Source organism: Harpia harpyja, chromosome 5, assembly GCF_026419915.1.
Source record: "Harpia harpyja isolate bHarHar1 chromosome 5, bHarHar1 primary haplotype, whole genome shotgun sequence".
Taxonomy (NCBI): domain Eukaryota; kingdom Metazoa; phylum Chordata; class Aves; order Accipitriformes; family Accipitridae; genus Harpia; species Harpia harpyja.
In genome coordinates this window covers 54,128,701-54,148,521 of record NC_068944.1, presented here as the reverse complement: position 1 = coordinate 54,148,521, position 19,821 = coordinate 54,128,701, and the positions used below count along the sequence as shown (strand labels likewise).

Sequence of the window (19,821 nt, the reverse complement as noted above, 5' to 3'; positions counted from 1 at the left end):
TTTTGTGAGCAGCTGACTCATCAACTTGGATACTTTCACATGCAGTCCTCAAGGATAACATATGCAGCTAACTCACAAAACAGGAAGATGCTATACAAACAGAAGACGGAACAGACTGGTTCTGCATCCCTATGGAAACACAGATGTTTATATACAACTTACCTTATTAGTTTACTTGTCAGAAAATACACTTTATTGAAAAGTGATTACTGTTTTGTTTTTCATGGTGGCAAAAGCATAAATTTCTTGAAAGGTGTTGTACTTACTCACAAACTCTATGCAGTTCTTGGGTGCCTAGAAGTCAAGCTACTTTAAACCAAAGAAAAAACACCATGGCAACAAAATTACCTTACAGTGGGTGCTGTAATGATTCCTATGAAGAGAATTCTCCCCCAGCTTAAAGGGTGGCTTGCTTGGAACACAAAGATATGTTTCAAAAAGAATGTGTTCAACTCAGTCAGCTAGGAAAAAAAAAAGTTAGTTAATAGCATTCAACTTGCATAACTTTTAATGAGTTACTACAGAAAATGTGCAAAGATTAATGTGGAAACTGCAACACTGAAGGAAAACTATCTATGCTCTACCACAGCCCTGCTGGTTAGATTGAGGATTTAAAGAGTCTGAGATTCCTGCTCTAGGACAGGCAAGGAATATACTAGTAAAACAAAGAATTGTCCTCTAGACACCTCTATGAAAGTATTTGCTCTCTTTCAGGAACCCATTAAGGGACCAGACAGTAATTCACACTGCAGAGGTCTTCTAATAACTTTCATATCCTAAATCAGGTAAGAATGACTGAGGCAAATTTGGTAGAGATGAAGAAAAAAAGTGTACCTCAAATGCTTCTGGTTCTCCTTTTAAAAGCTAAATCCAGCAAATAAAAAAAAAAAAAAAAAAAAAAAGGAGGGGGGGGGCGGGGGGGAGTTTTAGTGAAGTCTGCTAGCATTTGCATGACGAAGTACCAAAGCAGTTGGGATGTGTTATGGAGTCTTGCTGGATCAAGGCCAGAATTCTGAGTATTAGTGATCCATCCAATAGTCAATGGGAAAGAAAAAAATCCCAAAACCAAAAATACCCCACACAAATAACCCAAAACAAACAAAAACCCACTCCAAAACCCCACTGTCTAACAGTTTTTAAAACTGTATCAATTGCAAAGAGCAATATGATGGCCAGTACAGCAATCTGTAACATTTGGGTTTTTTGGCAGATTCTGTAATTACACTCTTGAACTATAACGTAACTCCTGTGAACAATGCCCTGACCAATTCTGTATTATCAATTCATTTAACTGTGTATTTCAATGATGGACATACATTGCGTTAGAATATGTTCTAGCCAAACACAGCCAATAAGTAACTGAGCTGACAGCAGCTTTGATTTCACAGAATTTATTTCTTACCTGCCAAATGATCATGAAAAGGTAGATTCCGGCCACTCTTTGAAACGAAGACTTAGGGTCAAACCAGCGGACATAGGTCCAGCTGGCTGGGGTGAACTGTAATACAGCTCTTTTGATTTTCCCTGTGGTTGTGTGAATGTCCCTAGAAAAAGAGAATGGCGGAAGTAAATACAAGGAATATGCAAGAAAAAAAAAGCAATAGCCATGTTACTGATGTTTCAGAACAATCACACTTTTTCACTGGACAGCAGAGATCTTCACAGACACAACTGTGTACCAGGCAAGGGTGAATTAAGAAATATAATCTATTAAGCATTTCAGTCAGGGTGCATTCTGCTATGGAAGTCCGCCCTCCCCTACCCTCAGTCAGTAACTAACTACAAAACATACCTATCATTCTCTCCGTGAAGGAAAGAAACAAGGATTGCGATCCTGCAACCCCCTTGGAAAATCTAGAGGATATTTCTTCCTAGTCTATGCTGCCACTGCTCTTATCCCAAAGACTCCGTGTTCTAGAGCTCACTGACATCAATCCTTCAAGAATCTGTCAGATTCATCATTCGTTAATTGTATAAGGGGCTGGCTCCAAAGGCTTCAAAATACTGCACTTCCAGCACACACAACCCCTGCTGTTCTGATATTAGATGCATGCAAATCTTCTAGAGAAATGCAATAGCACTGTTAAAAGCTAGAAGGCTATTAAATTCCCTTTTGAAAGAGGATGCGAATAGAGGTTCATCTGACAGATGTCTTACTGGTTCTTGCTTTTGATAACATTAATTCAGATGAGCAACAGCATCCAAAGGACAGGGAATCTAAGAAAAACTCAGAGTTTCCTTTTCTGAAGGAAGACTAGCAAGGCTAGAAGTCAGTTTTCACCCTGTTATTTCCCTAGCCCTTCTGGACAAAAAAGGAGATTCAGATTTGACATTTCTGATACTTGTGTTCTTTTAGGCTAGTGGGATCTTAGGTTAGGGGGAACCTTCTAATCTTTAAGATCTGCATTTATTCAATGAAGAAAGAAAAAGAAAACAAGAGGGCACAAGCAAAGGCTTCTCATTCTATGCAGCTCATCTTCGCAGTATAGGTCCAAAAAAAAAAAAAATCTACTCGTGCATTTAAAAGAACGTGAGGAAAAAATCATTCCACAAAGACAGTGAAGACTAGTCCCGCCATAGGTATTCTGCTGTTTTAACTTTCAGTGAACTCTCTAAAAACATAGGGGCCATCAACTCTATGATGCTCATTATTCCTCCTGAACTGAAATGCAGGAAAATTGAATTTGGACTAAAGGCTGGATGGTTCTCAGAGCAATTAACAAATTTGTGAGTAAGAAAAGAAAGCAGTACAGAAGTTCATGTAGGGTACAAATTTGGAAGTCAAGATTTGAGCTCCTTTTCCATCTCTCAAGGCAGTATCCTTTGGCAATTCATTGTACTTGATCGTTTCATCTATACCATTGGTAACATGCAGATAACCATGCTTGCCACCAACTGGCAGGGAAGAAGGCAGGAGAGGTGCAAAAAACTATGAAAGGAACCATACCTGGACAGCTAGGAACTGACATTTACTAGGCCACAAGCTGTTGCCCTTTTACACAACATATGCTACTTTATTTTGCAATTACTCCATTTATTTTAGAGGGTCAGAAATGGGCTAAGGCAATTCACAGCACAGGTACAATCAGCCTGATTCCTCTTCTGCAATTACAACTAGTGCTGACAGATTGCCACACTAATGCCTCATCAAGGTGAGCCCGAATCTAGTTAAAAAACATTGTATAATGAGAAAACAATTACAATTTTTGGTCACTGCCTTCCTCAAAGTTTTATTTGTACAAAATAAACTAAGAATGCAAATAGCTTTACTGCTTTATACTTTCATTTCACATCAATGCTTGTAACTTAGATTGCAAAGGAAAATTATATATACATAATCATATTTACAAATATATGCTGTACAGTAGCATTATTATGAGAAGGATTTTTAACATTTAAAATAAATTTACAGCATTGTTAGCACATGCAGACTGCATGCTATTTCTATATTACACGTGTTTTACGTATGCAGAGGTCTATTTCCCAAGGAAATGAATTTAATATTATAACATCAAGCATAATGTTTATCAAGCTTTAATTTAGACCTACTTGAAGCTTGCCCAGTGATAGGTCCTCATCTCCAAGAAACGACAAACTACCATGCCCAACCAGATGCCACCCCCGTTACAAAGCAGGATGTCCAAAATGACTTGATCCCACCAGCATTCAGCAAAATTAGGCAGAAGGTGCATGAAGAAGAGCTACAGAATACAGCAAAAAGATTCTGGGTGAGGAACAGCACAGAATTAATCTAAATTCACTTTTTAAGTACACATTCAAAAAATCAGCTTTTCAGTATGTCATACTTCCAAGGACATGAGCCACAACCACTGAAATTTGATGGGCATCCTTCCATTAACTTCAGAAGGCCTTGGATAGAACGACACAAGACATCAGAGGTTTCCTTCTTGCCATTCCCTGTTGGGGCTATGCTGTATATAAGGATATCATGCAGTCCTTGGCCTCTCAAAGATGATACACAGAACATTCATAGAAAGGCATGAAACAAGAAAAACTACTGCATTTCTTGGAGGAAAGAAAGTGTTTTGTGCTTTAAAAAAAATAAATTGAAGAGAATCTTTGTTTTGTTTTTGCTAAATAGTTTTAAGAAGTATGTTTTCTAAACCAGCAACAAGATGCAGTACGTAGAATGGATGCATTTGTAACATCTGTCAGTACTAAAGCATGCTGGAGTTCAGGACTTAAGACTTGTTCTGTTTCAAAACTTTCTTTCATTTACTGTTTTTAAGAAATTTAATGACTGTAAAAAGAGTAAGAGTTCACCAATATTTCAGACACTAGAAGCTTTGCTGCTATACTTGATCCAGAATGGTTCAAGAAGTTAAGAGGATATTCCAACTCGCCCTTCCTGCTTGGTCTCTGCTAAGCACTAATGATGAAGGTACTTTTATGATGAAGATACTGGAAAATAGGCCAGAAAGAAACCAACATCAGACTGAAAAGCTGACACCATCTGGATATACAAAAACATATTCAGTCCCTTAAAGATTTCCCCTGGAAAGTACACAAATCATTTACCTCCGAAGCAAGCTGTTCCTTTCTGAATACTGAAATTAACTATGAGACATTAGCAAGGCAATTAAATTTATTTACAGATACATTTGGTGACTCTACACTTTTGATAGAGTGAAGGAAAACAACTGGCCAGAGTTAAGGCAAGATATAAACATAATTTACTGAGAGCTAGAAATGGATTCAGCGCCTCTCATTCTCCTTTAAGAGAAAATAATTGTATTCTCTATTCTACAAGAAAAAAATCCCAGCAACCCAAAAAATAGACTGAAAAAGTTAGCTGTGGACTGGAAATCAAGACAGCTATGTGTTAAGCAGTCCCTTTGGAATACTCAAGGAGATGCTCAACAGAACACATAGCAAACTAAAGAATATTCTTACCTCTACAAAACCAGTACAATTTTTGTCAGTTAATGTACATACACTGTGTCTGTGGAAGATTAATGGTTTGATTTTGTAATTAAGTATCTTTTGTTAACAGATGTATAAATAAAATATTGAAAAAAAAAAATCAGATGTGGGAAAAGGAACAAGAAGAATGTTCTCTGTATACAGCAAGAATGAATACCGGTCCATTTATAATAAGTTACAGTGATACTGATAATGACAGTTCCTTTGAAAACTCTTGCAAAAGTATATCAAAGCAACTAGTTTTTCTTTGACAAGGCTATGGGAATTTCAACCTGTAGAAAAGAAAATTTGAATTTCTCTTCAGGACCCAAGCTATACAATGTTGCTCATTATCCTGCTACAGTTTCCTTTTCACATTTTAAATTATTTTAACCTGAAAAGGGCACTGGGCTATGAATCTCAATCTGCAGTAATCCAGCCGAAGACACCAGAAGTTACAGATAAGAAGGCAGCAAAAACCAGAGCACAGGTGTTAGCCAGACCATCTCTAAGGTGCTAGCTGTCTTCTCAGAATGAGAGAATGAGGTCTGCTTGCATCCCAACTTTAATCCAATAGTAAGGAGCATAAGCCAAGTGTCCCATTTCAAAACGGGGAACCAGCTGAAATCCATTAGTGCTAATAGAAGATGCACAGCTAAATCCCTGTGTAACTGCCCCAATAACTTCTATAGGTTTCTAATGACTCTCCTAAATTAACTAATTCATTAAAAATCCATTTGAGTGGTGATAACCTCTCTATATATTGAACCTTACCCAACACATTGTCTGTTCCAATAATCTGCCTTTCAACAACAGGGAATACTAGACACCCTATGCGGTGTCAAATTGACGATGATGGCTGTGTAATGATCAACTGAACAATAAGAGTGCATGTGAAACAAATCCAAATTTATTCTTTTCTGGAGAAAAAACCTGAAAACAATAACTAGCAAAGTTGCTTTTTGTGGATGGGTACTTGTGAAATCCCAATCCTAAGCAATTTCAAACAGCATATCCTTCAATGCCACAGAACAAAAACATGTTTTGTAAAGGAACTCATGGCACCAGTATTTTCAAACCCAGAAGTTTAATTTTAGACAACTAAATCCTTATCTATGTTTCTGAATTATAAATGCCTTGTCAGATGAGCCAAGCATTCTCAAGACAGCAAGCTCTAGAGAAAACTATGATTTTAAAGACTAAATTCAGGTGTTTACATCTACACTATTTGAAGTGTGACAGGTTAGACTATACTGTCCCAAAAGCTGATAAAAATTGGATTTTTTTTTTTCCTCTAAATTGTCCAAAGAATACAATGAAATTAAACTCATTTTTATAGAAACGCATCCTTGGATTTTAGGTGACACATATTCCACTAATCAAGCTCTAGATTACATGCAAATGAAAATATTTAGAGTAGCAATTAATCAGCTTGAATTCTTAAAACAGATCTAACAATAAGAACCAGCAGTCCAAGCAACAGTCAATTGACTGAATCAAGTCAAGTATCTGTATTTTTTTTTAATCCAAAATACGATTTGAAAGTGCCAACAATCAAATGACTTAAGCATGTGCTTGGGAGAACTGTGGTAAAACTAGGTAACAAAAATAAGTCAGTGGTCCTCCAAACCATGGTGCAGGTCTAATAAAAATCACATTTTAATGTCACTGAACATGAATAAATTAGGCTTGCGGGGTACAATTTAACAGAAAAAGGTCTATGCACTCAGGCATCATGACAGAAAACAACACACCAAATGGTGTCTTGCCATCACATATAGACTTCTTCTCATGGCTCCTCACACCTTCCTCAGGGATCCCTCAACTCCATTTCACTGTACAGTATGCACAACTATACACAATGTGTAATACTGTTGTATTTGGGTTGAGGGGATCATGACAGTAGATCACAGATATTGCAAGGTGAAAAAGGAGAACAATTGCTCTGAATCACAGAATATTAGTCAACATCTGAAGTAGCATGAGTGTTGACTCCCAGAACAGCAGAAAAACAAATTATGGATGGCACCAATAGGCTGGCCTAGACTTCCCTCCTGCTCAAGTAGTAGGAAGTCACTTACCTAAATCCCAGTTTGCTGTTGTCCACTAATGCAAATGCATCAATTGCTCAGCATCTGAGTTATAAGGCTTAAAATGTAAATCTATACTGAGAACTAGTGAGTCATCATTCACATAACATTCACACTACCCCCCCTCCAGCCCCTCAAGAACAATTCAAGTCTCATACATTTGCTTATAATTAAGATAAATGGGTGGCCTACTTCAGTGAGCTCCCAGGTGATGCTAATAGTCCAGCACAGCCCATAGCTCCGGATCAGCAAAGCCTTCATAGCCCAGCCCCAGAAATGCCCAAAAGCAAATATATCAAAGTGGCTAAGGATTCTCTCCCACGTGATAACATGACAGTTCACAGCATACTCCTGTTAATGAAAAAAAACCCAAACAAACAAAAACAATGAAAAATCTCAATCAACAGGCAACTTCAGAAACACTAGAATGAAGAAACTTCTTTCTATCCAGTGCAATAAGCCTGAAATTATAAGGATATTAAAATAAGCATTATTTCGCTTTCTTGTCCTCCTCAACTCTGCAGGAAAACATTCAGTATTAAGACTCAGTGTCATCAAAGTACAGCTCTAATTTAAAGGGAGATAGAATAGACCTTGGTGTCTGAAAGAGCACGTACTTCTTATGTGACAGAGGAACAGCAAGAGCAATAAAATCAATAATAATAAAACCAGCAAACAATACTCCAGAAAACAGTTATTTGCTTTTCTTTGGGGTCTTGATTTGAAATAACCACCTTTCCCCATTTTCATGCTGTCTAGTGTTCAGATGTGCTCATCAGTGGCTAATCCTCACCAGTTTGTGATGTTATGTTACTCATCTCAATGTTCATTTGAGTATCTTTTGTGTCTTATTTTCCTCACAAAAGCAATTTCCCAGACCACATTCATATTGAGAAAGTTCAGTCACAGGGCTGAATTTAAAAAAAATCAAAGGGAAATTGCAACTGTTTTGTCACAGATGAGTGGCAGATTCCTTACAAACATTAATTAATATTCTAGTCATCAATAACAAAGGAAATGTGTTCTCTCATCATGTTGTACAGCAAGTGCTAGAAATCACTGCCTAACCAAAAAAAAAAAAAAAAAATCTGTATGCCATCAGGAGGCTGCATCTGTGGGGTTCTGTCTTGTCACTGGGCACAAACTGAACTATTCCCAACTGGAAACACACATTTAAAAAAATCTCTGCTCTCCAACCCTCCTAAAATATACATTGCCACCTGCAGGTGACAACACAGCACTGCTCAGTGCTGTTGAATTAAGAATGGATTCTCTTTCAGGCCAGAACTATTGCTAATCCTGCACAAATGAACCATGATCAAGTTGAAAAGGGGATGGCAGAGAAAGATTTAAATCCTGGTCTCCATAAAGAGAAGACTATACAATTTCACACAAATACTTCTATCAGCAGGCAGTTAAGTCCCACTATGAAACTGTAAGTAACCCTTACTGCTGGTGCTCCCTGAAGTGAAAACATGGTATTCCTTCTAGCACAAGCCAGTGCTGCTGGTCATTCAGACAAAGGTGCACCACCTGTCCTAAGGATGGCAAAGCTGCAGGTTTAGTGCACGTACCCAAAGAGATCTGAAACTGGTTCATTTGCCAGCATGAGAAGCATGGAATGCACAATGGAAGCTACAGGCTCCTAGCTACACCATGATATCTGAAACTCTATGATGAGTGAACACAATGAGGTTACTCCAAAAGTAAGCTTTTTTTCAGGGCTCTTGCTTTTTTGCTGTTATTTTTACTGTGGCTTCCCCCCCCCCATATCATCTTTCCAGCTGCAGCTCTGCCAGTCATACAGTGAAATGTGTTGAACTTTCTTTTATACTCAAGCAACTTAGTCACCCCTGTGCAAGAGACCAAGCTGCAGCCTTCATTACAGTTGCACTTTCAAAATTTACTCCAACTTTAAGTGACAGTATCAAGACTGCAAAGTAGTATAGACTAGGTTTCCACTGACTGCTATAGTCAGGGAATCTGCTGCACTGTGGTTCTGTGCCAGTAGTAATACTAGTCCTCCCCTGACTTGAATCTATTTATTTCTAACTTAAATGACAGCAGAGCCAGGTGAATCTGACTTACCAACAGACCCCTCGTCTCAGCTCCCTTTTGTTGCTCAGCAACATCACTAACCCCCATGCTCATGCTCCATTTAGCAACGTGTCCTCCCACCACCCTAACAGCAGGCTGCCCATGCCTCGCCACCACCACACATCTCCTGCAGAACAGAAAGTCACAGCCCTGCTCTAGACACTGGAGTTGCACAACACGTACTGCTGATCAGCTGAGGTGCAACACCTGAAGCATCCAGAGCTTTCCAGGTAAGGAGCCTGTATGCAGCCCTCACTATCAATCAACTAATGTAAGCCTACTGTACTGTAAAGTTTTCCATTCCCTCTTACATGCTACAGGGCAGGAGTTTGCAGCCACTGCTGATTAGGTGTGGTGCAGTACTTTGCATGTGCAATAATTGCTATGACCAAAGACAGTCAGTGTACTTCCTTACTCTTGAGGCATGAGTCCAGTAACAGCACCCACTATACAGCAGGTGACCATGGTGCACAGATGCGCAAACCCAAGAGCAAGGAAGCACACTGGTCAGGTGGTGGGCAATAATTTGATGCAACAATGAAGAGGACAAGACTGGCAACTCTTGCCTCCCCACGCAGTAACCCTCTTCTGCTTGGTGCCCAACTACTCATACCCACAATTCACAACAATTGATTTCAATGTAAAGAATCAGCAGTTGACACAAAAGGCTCATTGACTCTGTCAAGTATAGGCACAAACTTGCACTGCTCATGCCAGCAAATTCAGGTTTATCCCTTCCCACCCATGTAAAACATATCTAAAGTAGTCAAAATGTCCAGTAAAGTGCCATGGATACATACCATAATATCTGCTTCCCTGGTGGCATATCGAAGATTAGGATCCAGCCAGTACATCACTGCTTTTACCTGCTCAAAATTAAGGAAGAGCACGAACACCAGGAACAGAAAATAGAGCACACTGAGACCTGCAAAAAGACTCAGCTTTAGAATCATGTTCACTCACAAAACTCCTTGAGACACAGAGAGTCCAAAAAGCTACTTCCAAACTGTTACTCTATACATGCCCCGTTTGCACAAATTGAGTTTTCTACATACAGTGGCTACATGCAAAAAAGCTTAACAGACCCAAGTCAGATGGTAATCTCTGAGCACTCAGGCCTTCATATCCCCTCCTGTTTCAAGTGATATAATATAGGCTTGACTGCATGAACCCAATCAAAACAAAATCAGTCTAATCAGTTTAGACACAAGTAGTACAAGGCTGTGATCAGGAAGCTCTTTAGTAAGAGATACATTAGGACCCCAGGACTGGATTAGCTCTGTCCCTTTGCTTTAAGTATTCTTGGTCTCAATAATGCAGGTCCCTAAGCCTTTATGCAGATTTCAACACAAAGAACAATTTAATAAACCCACCTGGCAATTCTGAACTATGCTGGCAATAAAAAGTAGTTATAAATATAAACTAATGTATGTTTGAGTTACTTTTGTGAGCTGGAAAATTTTCTGCTTGAAGCTTTTAAAGATAAAAATGATTATGATTTGTTGTCACACCATTATAAATTATGAAACACTACTGCATTTGGGACTACTGCCTCTCTCCTCCCAACATCTGAATATGGATCTTCATAAAAAAGAAAAACTTGTAAGAAGTTAAGAGTCCTAGGAGTAGATCTGCGGGTAGACGAAGCTGCTGCTGGGAGCATATCTTTACATTATTCACAAGTTCACAGATATCTAAGACCACATTTGGAAGAGGCATATAAACACTAACACCATTTCCATAGTCTAGCACTCAAACTTACTTGTATCCTGCAGCAATGTCATGGAAGGCAGAAAGATTAATGTGAATAAACTTAGTATCTACCATACAAAGTAAACTATAGAAATTCTAAAAAGGTATTTTAAACTATAACCAGAACTCACATGTTATTAATCCCCCATGTATGCTAGAGAACAACTGCCATTCAAGTACACACATGAACAGAAAGTATATATACTCTCCTCTGTAGTACATCCTAAAAACACATCAAGTAAACAGATGCCACACTACTACAAGAAGTACAGGTTGCAGGCGAGGGTACATCCTGAAATGCTGAGGACACACTACTCCTGCCTTTCATCTACTGAACAGGTCTGAGAAACTCAAGCGTGGCTAAACAAACCATGCCAGAAGCAGCAGAATTACACGGGGAAAAATGTTGCTCTTGATTTTCCATGCAGCCTTTTCCTGGAAGTACAAGGGGTCAAGCCCTGACAGTATCAACATTGCGAATGACCTTTTACTTCACATTTGCTGAAACCTGAAATGAGCTGTAGGACCTGTGTTTCCCAAACTTCACAAGAAGCAGGATTCTTTAACGAGTACTATCTAATCAGCAGTATCCTCTCAATGTCAACAGATGAGTAATCAGCTACTTTGGGAGGCTACTTATTTTTAGCTATATAAGGTGGCGGGAGAGAGAAACATTCAGTCCCCTCAAAAAGAAACAGATCAGCTTTTAAATCAAATATGCCTAATTCTCTGCAAATGTGCTTAAAGTCTAGGATAGGCTCCGTGAACTCTGAATTATTACAAAATAAAATTCCTTCTGGTTTTGCCATGTAATTCAGATGTTTAAGGAGCAGGATTTCACTCAGTTCTGTAGTTAATAGAATTATTTTCCAAACTACGAATGTGACTAATATTTACAGGTATTTTTGCTAAAATTGTAAGTTAAGAACATGAATATATACATGTTAAGAATATTAATAAACGTATGTTAAGCTATAGAATGATATAATTTAATAAACATATAAAGTAATAGCACATTTTGCCAATAATGAAAAGAAGCACCCTACTAGAACGGATTTTGGTAGAAGTCAGACAGTATATGCAGCAGCTATAAAAAACCCAAACTTTTGGGGTGGGAAGAGATGGCAGTAGGAAGGGTGTGGGGGAAGGAGATTAGGAAGCACAAACACAAAACAGGTTAAAACAGTATCAGGATGAATGATCCCTTTCTGGTGATTTAATTTACACCATCCTGACACAGAGTAACTACAATGACATTCCCAAACATAACAAAGAACAGATTACATAAGCAACTGCTCAGAAGTGGGAGGGAAGTGACATTCACGCAAGTTTGATGCACAATTATGTTTCAGGACAATTCCATTCATCTGAAAGTTAAAATGGCCAGTCCTGCAGAAGCACTGAAAAAGTCAGAAACACAACTTAAACTTACCAAAAACCATTCTCCATATTGCAGGGTGGGGACGCGTAAAGGGTCCTGTGGACAGTAAACAAAAAGTTTATTAGAAGACAGTCAATAAGAACCACATAACCTATTTTTGAGTATATCGCATATGAGGATTTGGCATGAGCACAGAACACTTCTCCATCAAATATAGCCAAAAGTTGGGGCTCTATGTAAAAAAAAAAATTAAAATAAATGGTAACAGCAGATTTCAGAGAGGAAAAGGAGACTGCCAATTAGTAGGGTGCAGACAAAATTTTTCATTATTTTTATGGAGTTGTTTCCAGAACATTAGTATGCTGTTTAGTCAGCAGACACCATATCTCAGGTGTCACCTGAGGATCTCTTGATCTGGTTTCTAGACCACAGCTCACACATGGCTTGCTCCCAATGAAGTCATCAAATACAAATTTCTGTGTGTTAGCAAAGAAACATGGTGCTTAGCCTTCAGACTCCGATGAAATGTTAGCAAACAGGCCTCCTAAAACTTCCAAACTGAGTATCGTATATCTGGCAAGAAGTAAGATACCTATGCTCTTTACCAGTGTCAATATTATTTACTTTAGAGCCAGTGACTAAACTGACTTTATTAGATTAAAAACCTCTCAGTTAATGTGAAGAGCAGAGAAGGTAAGTCTGGTGAAACTGGAAAACCTCTAAACACAAATCATACATTTAGGTAGCAAGAAGTAGCTGAACAAATATTTTCAGCACACACTGCAGACTGCTCTTTCACCACTGTACACATAGAGCTCATTTTCCTCTGGCATTCAGTTTTTCAGGGAGAACTTTGTGAAAACTATGGATTAATGATTTTTAAAATGTCAAAAAAACACATCCCAACTCTGAAATACAAAGCTGCCCTGAGCACAATCACTGTTTCTTCCTGAACACTGCCAATCCTGAGACAGTTTAGACTTGAAGAATTATGCTTTTGCTGGCAGCTGTAAGTAAAAATTAAAAAGAAATAAATAATAAATAAACCCAAACACAACAGGAAGACAGCATTTCCTCCACAGAATTAAGTGTCATGCAAGGGTTTTCACATTTTTGCACTTTCTGCTCCTCACACAATTACCAAAACTTTTGTCCAACTTAACCTTCTACTGAGCAACTGTGTTTTTACATTGTAATGTGACTTAGACCATTTCTAACTATCACTAGCTTCCAGTAAGGTGATTTACGTAAGGTGTTATATCTCTGAGAATTTGTAGAATGACACTTCTCTTAAAACACACAGAGGCAGACTCCTTTTAAACATTATTTAAAAATCTGGCAGCATCATTACTTAGCAATCTGAGCTGCAACTGTGCACCTGCAAATAGAGACACTGATTTTGAGAACCTGACTTCCTTGTTAGATACAGACAAGCTATAAATAACTTGCATTTTACCGTTATCTCCTCTCAGTGTGATTGCAACCCATTTTTAGACTGCTCCTTAACATAAAGGAATGACAAAAGAGAAAAGAAAAAAAAAATTTAAAAAATGGTACTTTAATAAAAATCAAAATATAGTGGCAATGAAGTGAAAGTCACATGTTACAAAGTGAAGTATAAAAGTATAAACCTTACTCACCATTAGGAAAAGCTAGAACACTGATGATTAGAAAGAAGAAAATCACAGAGAGGATACCCCTCCAAATATTATCCTCTGGGACAGAATCATCCCTGAAGAGACAGACAACATCAAAGCGTTAACGTACATTATAAGGATAAAGTCAAAAGCCTCTGAAGATATCATATTATTTAAATAAAGACTACATGGAAATTAAGTATAAAATAAGCATGCTGGTTATATAACAAGTCAAGATAGTAACTGCACTGAAAGATTTTCACTCTGCACTTCTGGGGATCCCTTTCTCACAAGAGAGTTAAACATATAATCAATACATGCGAGCCATAAGCATTGTTAGAAGTCAATGCAGAAGCAATGACTAAGTTTAACACAAGGTAAAAATATGTTCCTGCTTTAATGTTCACAGAAACATCATCAAAAGTACTTTTACACAGCAGAGACCTAGACCAAAAGACTCTAGAGGCCTAGATGCAATTCCTTGGTTTCCCTCTGCTGTTTCGGTGCTGGTCGCAATCCCCTTCACTTCCCTTGGCCTGTTCCCAATGCCAAATGCCTGAGGTGAGTGCAGAGAGGGTGGAAATAATGACTACAATCAGCCTTTGGAAATCATGATTACACAGCTTAGAATCCACGTATAACAGAGAGATGGCAAAACTTAAAAAAATCAAGGAAAAATATCAACTTGCTTTTAGATCTATTAAGCCAAAGCTCTGAATAAAATACCAGGTATTATTTATGCTACTGTCATATTATGTCCAGAAGACACACCTAAGAATTCAGTTTGGAATGCCAAGGCAAACTTGACTGAGCTCTTCTTTCTTTTCGGGTAGGTAGAATATAGTGTACAGCAGCAAGATTAACAAAAAAAAAAAAAGCCCACCCAAGTCTTCTAACCAGCAGTCAGCTTCTAGGGTACTTCAGTAATACAAATGGAAACAAACTTCAGACCATCATAATATGCACAGCTAGTATTTCATAATGTATCACCTACTACAATTCAAATTAAAGTTTTACTATCTGGGTAATTTTCATGTACTTAGGATCAGTTTATCTATTTAAATATATTCCTTTATTTATTCCTAACCCATGATATCAAAAAATTCCCAGCAAACTTTAGAGGGATAAAGGTCTTCCTGGCAGAGTGTCTGTCACATTTCTGGATGGTTCAGTAAAGAATCTGTGGCAGCATAAATGCGCTCCACATTAGCTATTTGCTGCAGTTATAAAATATTTCTCACTTTGCCACATTATTTCCCTTTCCCTCAAAATTGAACCTTAACAGCTCCACAGCAGACTTTCATCATTGTGAGGCATTTAAGCACTGTGTTAGTTTAACTGTATGGTAGGAAAAAGTACATTAAACATCAATGGTTTCTATGCAGGCCTCAGGGACTCCCCACAGCATTTATTTTTTTTAAAGCAGCTCAGTCCAGAATTACCAGTTTTTTTCCAGCAGGCATGCTGCACAGACGACACTTTATACCAGCTATGAACCCCAAGTTCCAGAGCTTAACTCTGGCTCCCCTGACAATCTCAAGAGCCTCATGCCATCCAGTGCACTTCCCAGCCAGAGCCTCAGGCTCTGATGGTTCAGACAGCAAAGCCATATTCCTGTTTTAACATATGCAAATAACACACACACATGCTGTCACGGGTGCCACCAAGTGGGGAAATTTCTTCTTTTTTTGAAGAGAGAACAGATTACTAGAATGACAACACTGTACAATTCAGCCAAAAAAGAAGTGAAAGACACTGTGATCACATCATTTAATTGTCGCACCAACTGTGCTGAAGGGTCCTCACCTTTGCATATCAGGATTCTGAGTACTACTCAGCTTCAGGAAAGCTGTCCTACTCACATTGACACCACTTCCCCCCAAAATCAACAAAGATGTTGTATGCGGTGTTAAACTGCATTTCATTCCAAGTGAGTGGTAGAGGCATTTCATTTTGACTTGCAGATACCTATCCCTTTTGAAAGGTATCCAATCTTCTTGCCAGAAGCAGGTAAAAACAGGTGGGAGCAAGAGACTTACTACTGTGCACTAGTTAGGATAAGAATTATAGTGTTTGCCTGGAAAAACTATTTTGGGGAACACCAAAAGAGGCAGGGAAGCAAAACAACTGTTGGAGGAAAGACACAATCACAACAAGCTGCAATCAGGAAAACATGCTAAATCATCTCCTCACTAAGCCTTAGGAACTTTGATGCTAACTTTGAAATATAAGCATTCATGCAGCAAAAATAAGATTTCTAATGCTCGCGTGGGAGGACAGATGAAAATTCTCTCAATTTAAACTCACTTTACCAGCACATTTTTCAATTCTGTGGCTTGTTGGAGAAGAAATAATAAAAAAAACCCAAGGCATATAACAACCACATAACCTTTTTCTCTCTCCTGCTCTTCTCCTTGCTCTAAAGCACTATCTTACTAGTTTACATTTTTGTAATGTGCCACTGTAAGTTACTATATCATGAATAAAAAAAAAAAAAACCAAGGATACTCAACTGGGGAAAAAATAGTTAGGACACTAAATTTAGAGCATGTTTGGGGAAAAAAAATCTTCCATAAACTCCCCAAATCAAACCTAAATGCACAATAATCCAGTTTAATCAACTCCATTAATCAAGGGATGTGAAAGACAACACCGTCATAGGTCTTAGTCTTGCTTCCATAAAGCCCTGAAACTTCACACCAGAAGCTACTAATCTGTCACCTTCCTCAGTCCTATTGTTGTGCCCCCAAAATATCCCCTCCAGCACCCACCTGCCCTCCTGCTGGTTGGCTCTGGTCTCAGAGAAGGCCACATCCCTCTCTCCAGGGAGGAAGAGGACAGGGAAAGCTAGAGCCACTCCATGCCTCCACTCCAGGGAGCAGCCTGGAAGCGGAGGAGCCAGTGTCTGGCTCCTTCAGCAGGAAATAACCAAGGCAGCTGCAGCCATTGTCAGAAGCACTATAAGGATGTGTTTCAAAAAACAGAACACCCTCTACTCCCCACTTTAACATGGAAAAGTTAAACACACTCACGTTTCTTTTTCTGGATTATTAGTATTATTATTGCTACCTGAAGATTACTGCTATTTGAAGTTCAGCTTCACCCTTATCTGTCAGCTTAAAGACAGTATCAGCTGCTTTCAGTGATCGCAAGGGAGAACCCATGTTATGGCTTGGTACATCCAAGGGAAAAGCATTTTCTAGGTTTATCTGAACCCCCACATATTTCTGACATAAAACAATTATAGAAGAGACAAGAAAGACTTTAAGGGAAGCAGAATTTCCTCTGCCTATGCTGAAGTTCCTGAAAAAATAAATTTTACTTAACAACATCAGTATGAATGTATCATAGAAAATCCCCTGCTTAATAAATTGACCAGGAGAGCTACGGAAGAATTGACAGCACAGGGGAAGCAAAGAATCACTTGTCACAGCTTACTGGGAAGTCTACAGTGCTTTGTGCCCAGGAGGTAGAAACACAAACACAGTCACTGGAGACTCAATGCAGTAAGCTAATGGGAATAGAAAGACCAGACCTGGGAGCACATACTGTAACCATATGGGGCACTATCTCCTCTACCCCAGTTTTGCAGAGTACTTATGGTTTGGGTAGTGTCTCAAATAAGGCAACAGAGGCAGCACTCTGGTATCACCCGGGACATTTAGGAAACTCCTGCGATAGTTGGAAATAGCAGGAGGGGTGGGGGAGAAAAAAAATCAGAGTAGTTTCCACAACCTGAAGAGGAGAAACAGAGAAGAGTTAAAGAGGAGTCAGTGGATATTTAAACACAGGAAGTAAGGCAGAGCAGAGACAGACGGGGAAGAAAATGAAACTGAAGAAGTTGGAGTTCGAAAGCTAGCAAGACAAATGGAAAGAAAAGCTAGCAATCCTCTTGGAAAAATGCAAACAAACATCCCAGAAGTGAAGCAATATTCTTTGGGCCCAGAAGACTCCATAGTTCTGAAATTGCTGTTTGGCTCATCCTCTGCTTGAAAGCATTAATGGCAAAATTCCTTTCCTCCCCCAAAGGTGAGTGATCAATTCCATTAATCCTTCAGAACAATGTCTGGATGAGAATCTCTTAGTAACTCACAAGTTTGCCTAAATTAGCCCTATAGTGAAAAAAGCAATCTGGTCGGGGGGGGGGGGGGGGGGAACAGGACAAGACAAGAACTTGTAGCAAAGGTCTGTAATTGAACATTGTATCAAAGCACAGAAACATGTCTCCAATTTAAGAGTTAAGAAGGGATCCCTGGGATATTCTACCTCAGCTTAGATCTTGCTACCTAAGTAGAACAAGGGATCTGTTCACCAAAAATATCTTCCTTGAGGCCATACACAAGTTGAAACAAGAAAAGGCACACCTCAAACCATTTGCAGCTACACTATTTTATGTTTCCTTATGCTCCTTTCTCAGCTCAACCTAGGCTTGACCATTATTTTCATAGCTGATAAAAACTATACATTGGGATTCATAGAATAAGATAGAAGATTACACACTGAATTGTATATCAAGCCTAGGGACAAACGATGATGATGTTGTGTCAAATGCAGAGTTTAATCAATAAGGCCATTGAAATATGTGATTGCATACATACAATGCCACAAAAGTATAGGTGAGCCCAAAAAATGATGCACAACTCAGCCAAAACCTCTCAGGACTCACTTTTTGCCCAGAGACCACGATTTAGCCTAAAGGAGGATTATATTATCATCTTCATAGTCCTATTCAGTAGGAGGCAACAAAAAGTATGCACAACTTAGAAAACTACTGCAAGATACCCTTCAGACTGCACTGCTATACCCTTTATTTACAAATAAGGCTCCTGAAAATAATTGCGTCCATTCTTAGCTGTATTTCCATGAATGACTGCAGTGGCAAAGCCCGCAGAGCTGTTCCTGTGGTGGGGAAAGGATGTGGCTAAGCATATCAGTACCAGGGCCTAAGCCAACATGTGACTGTATAAAGTGTGTTGTATAAAAACAATGACACAAAACAGTCACTCCCATCCATTGAAGGCTTGGTAAATTATCTGCTTGTGTGATGTCATTGCTGGGCTTCTTGATATCTAATAAAAGCCATTTTCGGCAACTGCTTGAAACACACATTTTGGTAGACTTTAACAGACATCCTCAAAACGATCAACAAGTTCCCAGGAAACGTAGCAGAGGAGGATAACCGCTCTCCAAACGGAGGGCCTCCCGAGCAGGGTGCTCTCCAGCCAGCTAGCGATGCAACACCCCTGCCTGCAGAGCATACAGCAAGTCACGGCCCGACACCAGGTCTCCCGCTAACCCGCCCCCAGGAGGAACCGCCGCCCGCCGGAGCCGCGCTGCCCGTCCTCGCCCCCGGGGCACGGGCACCGGCCCCGGCCCCGGTCCCCTCCCCCTCCCCCGGCCCGGGAACCCCCTCCGGCCCGGGGCCGGGTACGCGCGGCCGCGGCGCTGCCGGCACCCAGGGAGCAGGGCGGGGTGGGGGACCCCCGCGGCGGCGCCGGGGGCCGCGCACCTGGTGAAGGCGAAGGCCATGAGGCTGAGGATGGTGAAGCTGAGGAGGGTGATGGTGTGCGGCCGGTAGAAGAACTCCAGCGTGATGTCCTCCACCTGCTGCTCGTTGATCATGCGGAAGTGCAGGCGGTAGTTCACGTCGTCCTTGCTCAGAGTCCGGCTCCCCACGCACGACGCCATCTCGCCCCCTTCCCCTCGCCTCAGCGCAGCTCGGGTTCTCCTTGGGGCGGCGCGGCACGGCCCGAACCAGCCCGGCCGCCCGCGCCGCCTCCCGCTGAGGCGACGCCGCTGAGAAGAGAAGCGCCGCGCCCGCCTTGCCGAGGGGCGGAGCTCGCCCCGCCGCGCCCACGCGAGTGAGGGAGGAAGGAAGGAAGGAAGGAAGGAAGGGACGGAGCGGGAGGGGAGGCGGAGCTACACCGCCCCCTTCGAGCAA

At 40.1% G+C, this 19,821-nt stretch overlaps 1 protein-coding gene across 2 annotated transcripts in view; it reads right to left on the bottom strand.

Annotated features, from left to right (window-relative positions):
- Positions 1–19,703, bottom strand: part of PTDSS1 (phosphatidylserine synthase 1) — a 31,608-nt gene extending 11,905 nt beyond the window's left edge. For both annotated transcript variants that reach the window (XM_052788676.1, XM_052788677.1), the window contains exons 1-8: positions 19,390–19,703; positions 13,884–13,975; positions 12,295–12,339; positions 9,911–10,035; positions 7,206–7,364; positions 3,550–3,701; positions 1,403–1,544; positions 349–461 (exon numbers count right to left, since the gene is read on the bottom strand). In XM_052788676.1, the coding sequence (XP_052644636.1) occupies positions 349–461; positions 1,403–1,544; positions 3,550–3,701; positions 7,206–7,364; positions 9,911–10,035; positions 12,295–12,339; positions 13,884–13,975; positions 19,390–19,568 (1,007 nt within the window). In that variant the 5' untranslated portion in view covers positions 19,569–19,703. The remainder of the gene's footprint in view (positions 1–348; positions 462–1,402; positions 1,545–3,549; positions 3,702–7,205; positions 7,365–9,910; positions 10,036–12,294; positions 12,340–13,883; positions 13,976–19,389) is intronic.
- Between the last annotated feature and the right edge of the window lie 118 nt (positions 19,704–19,821).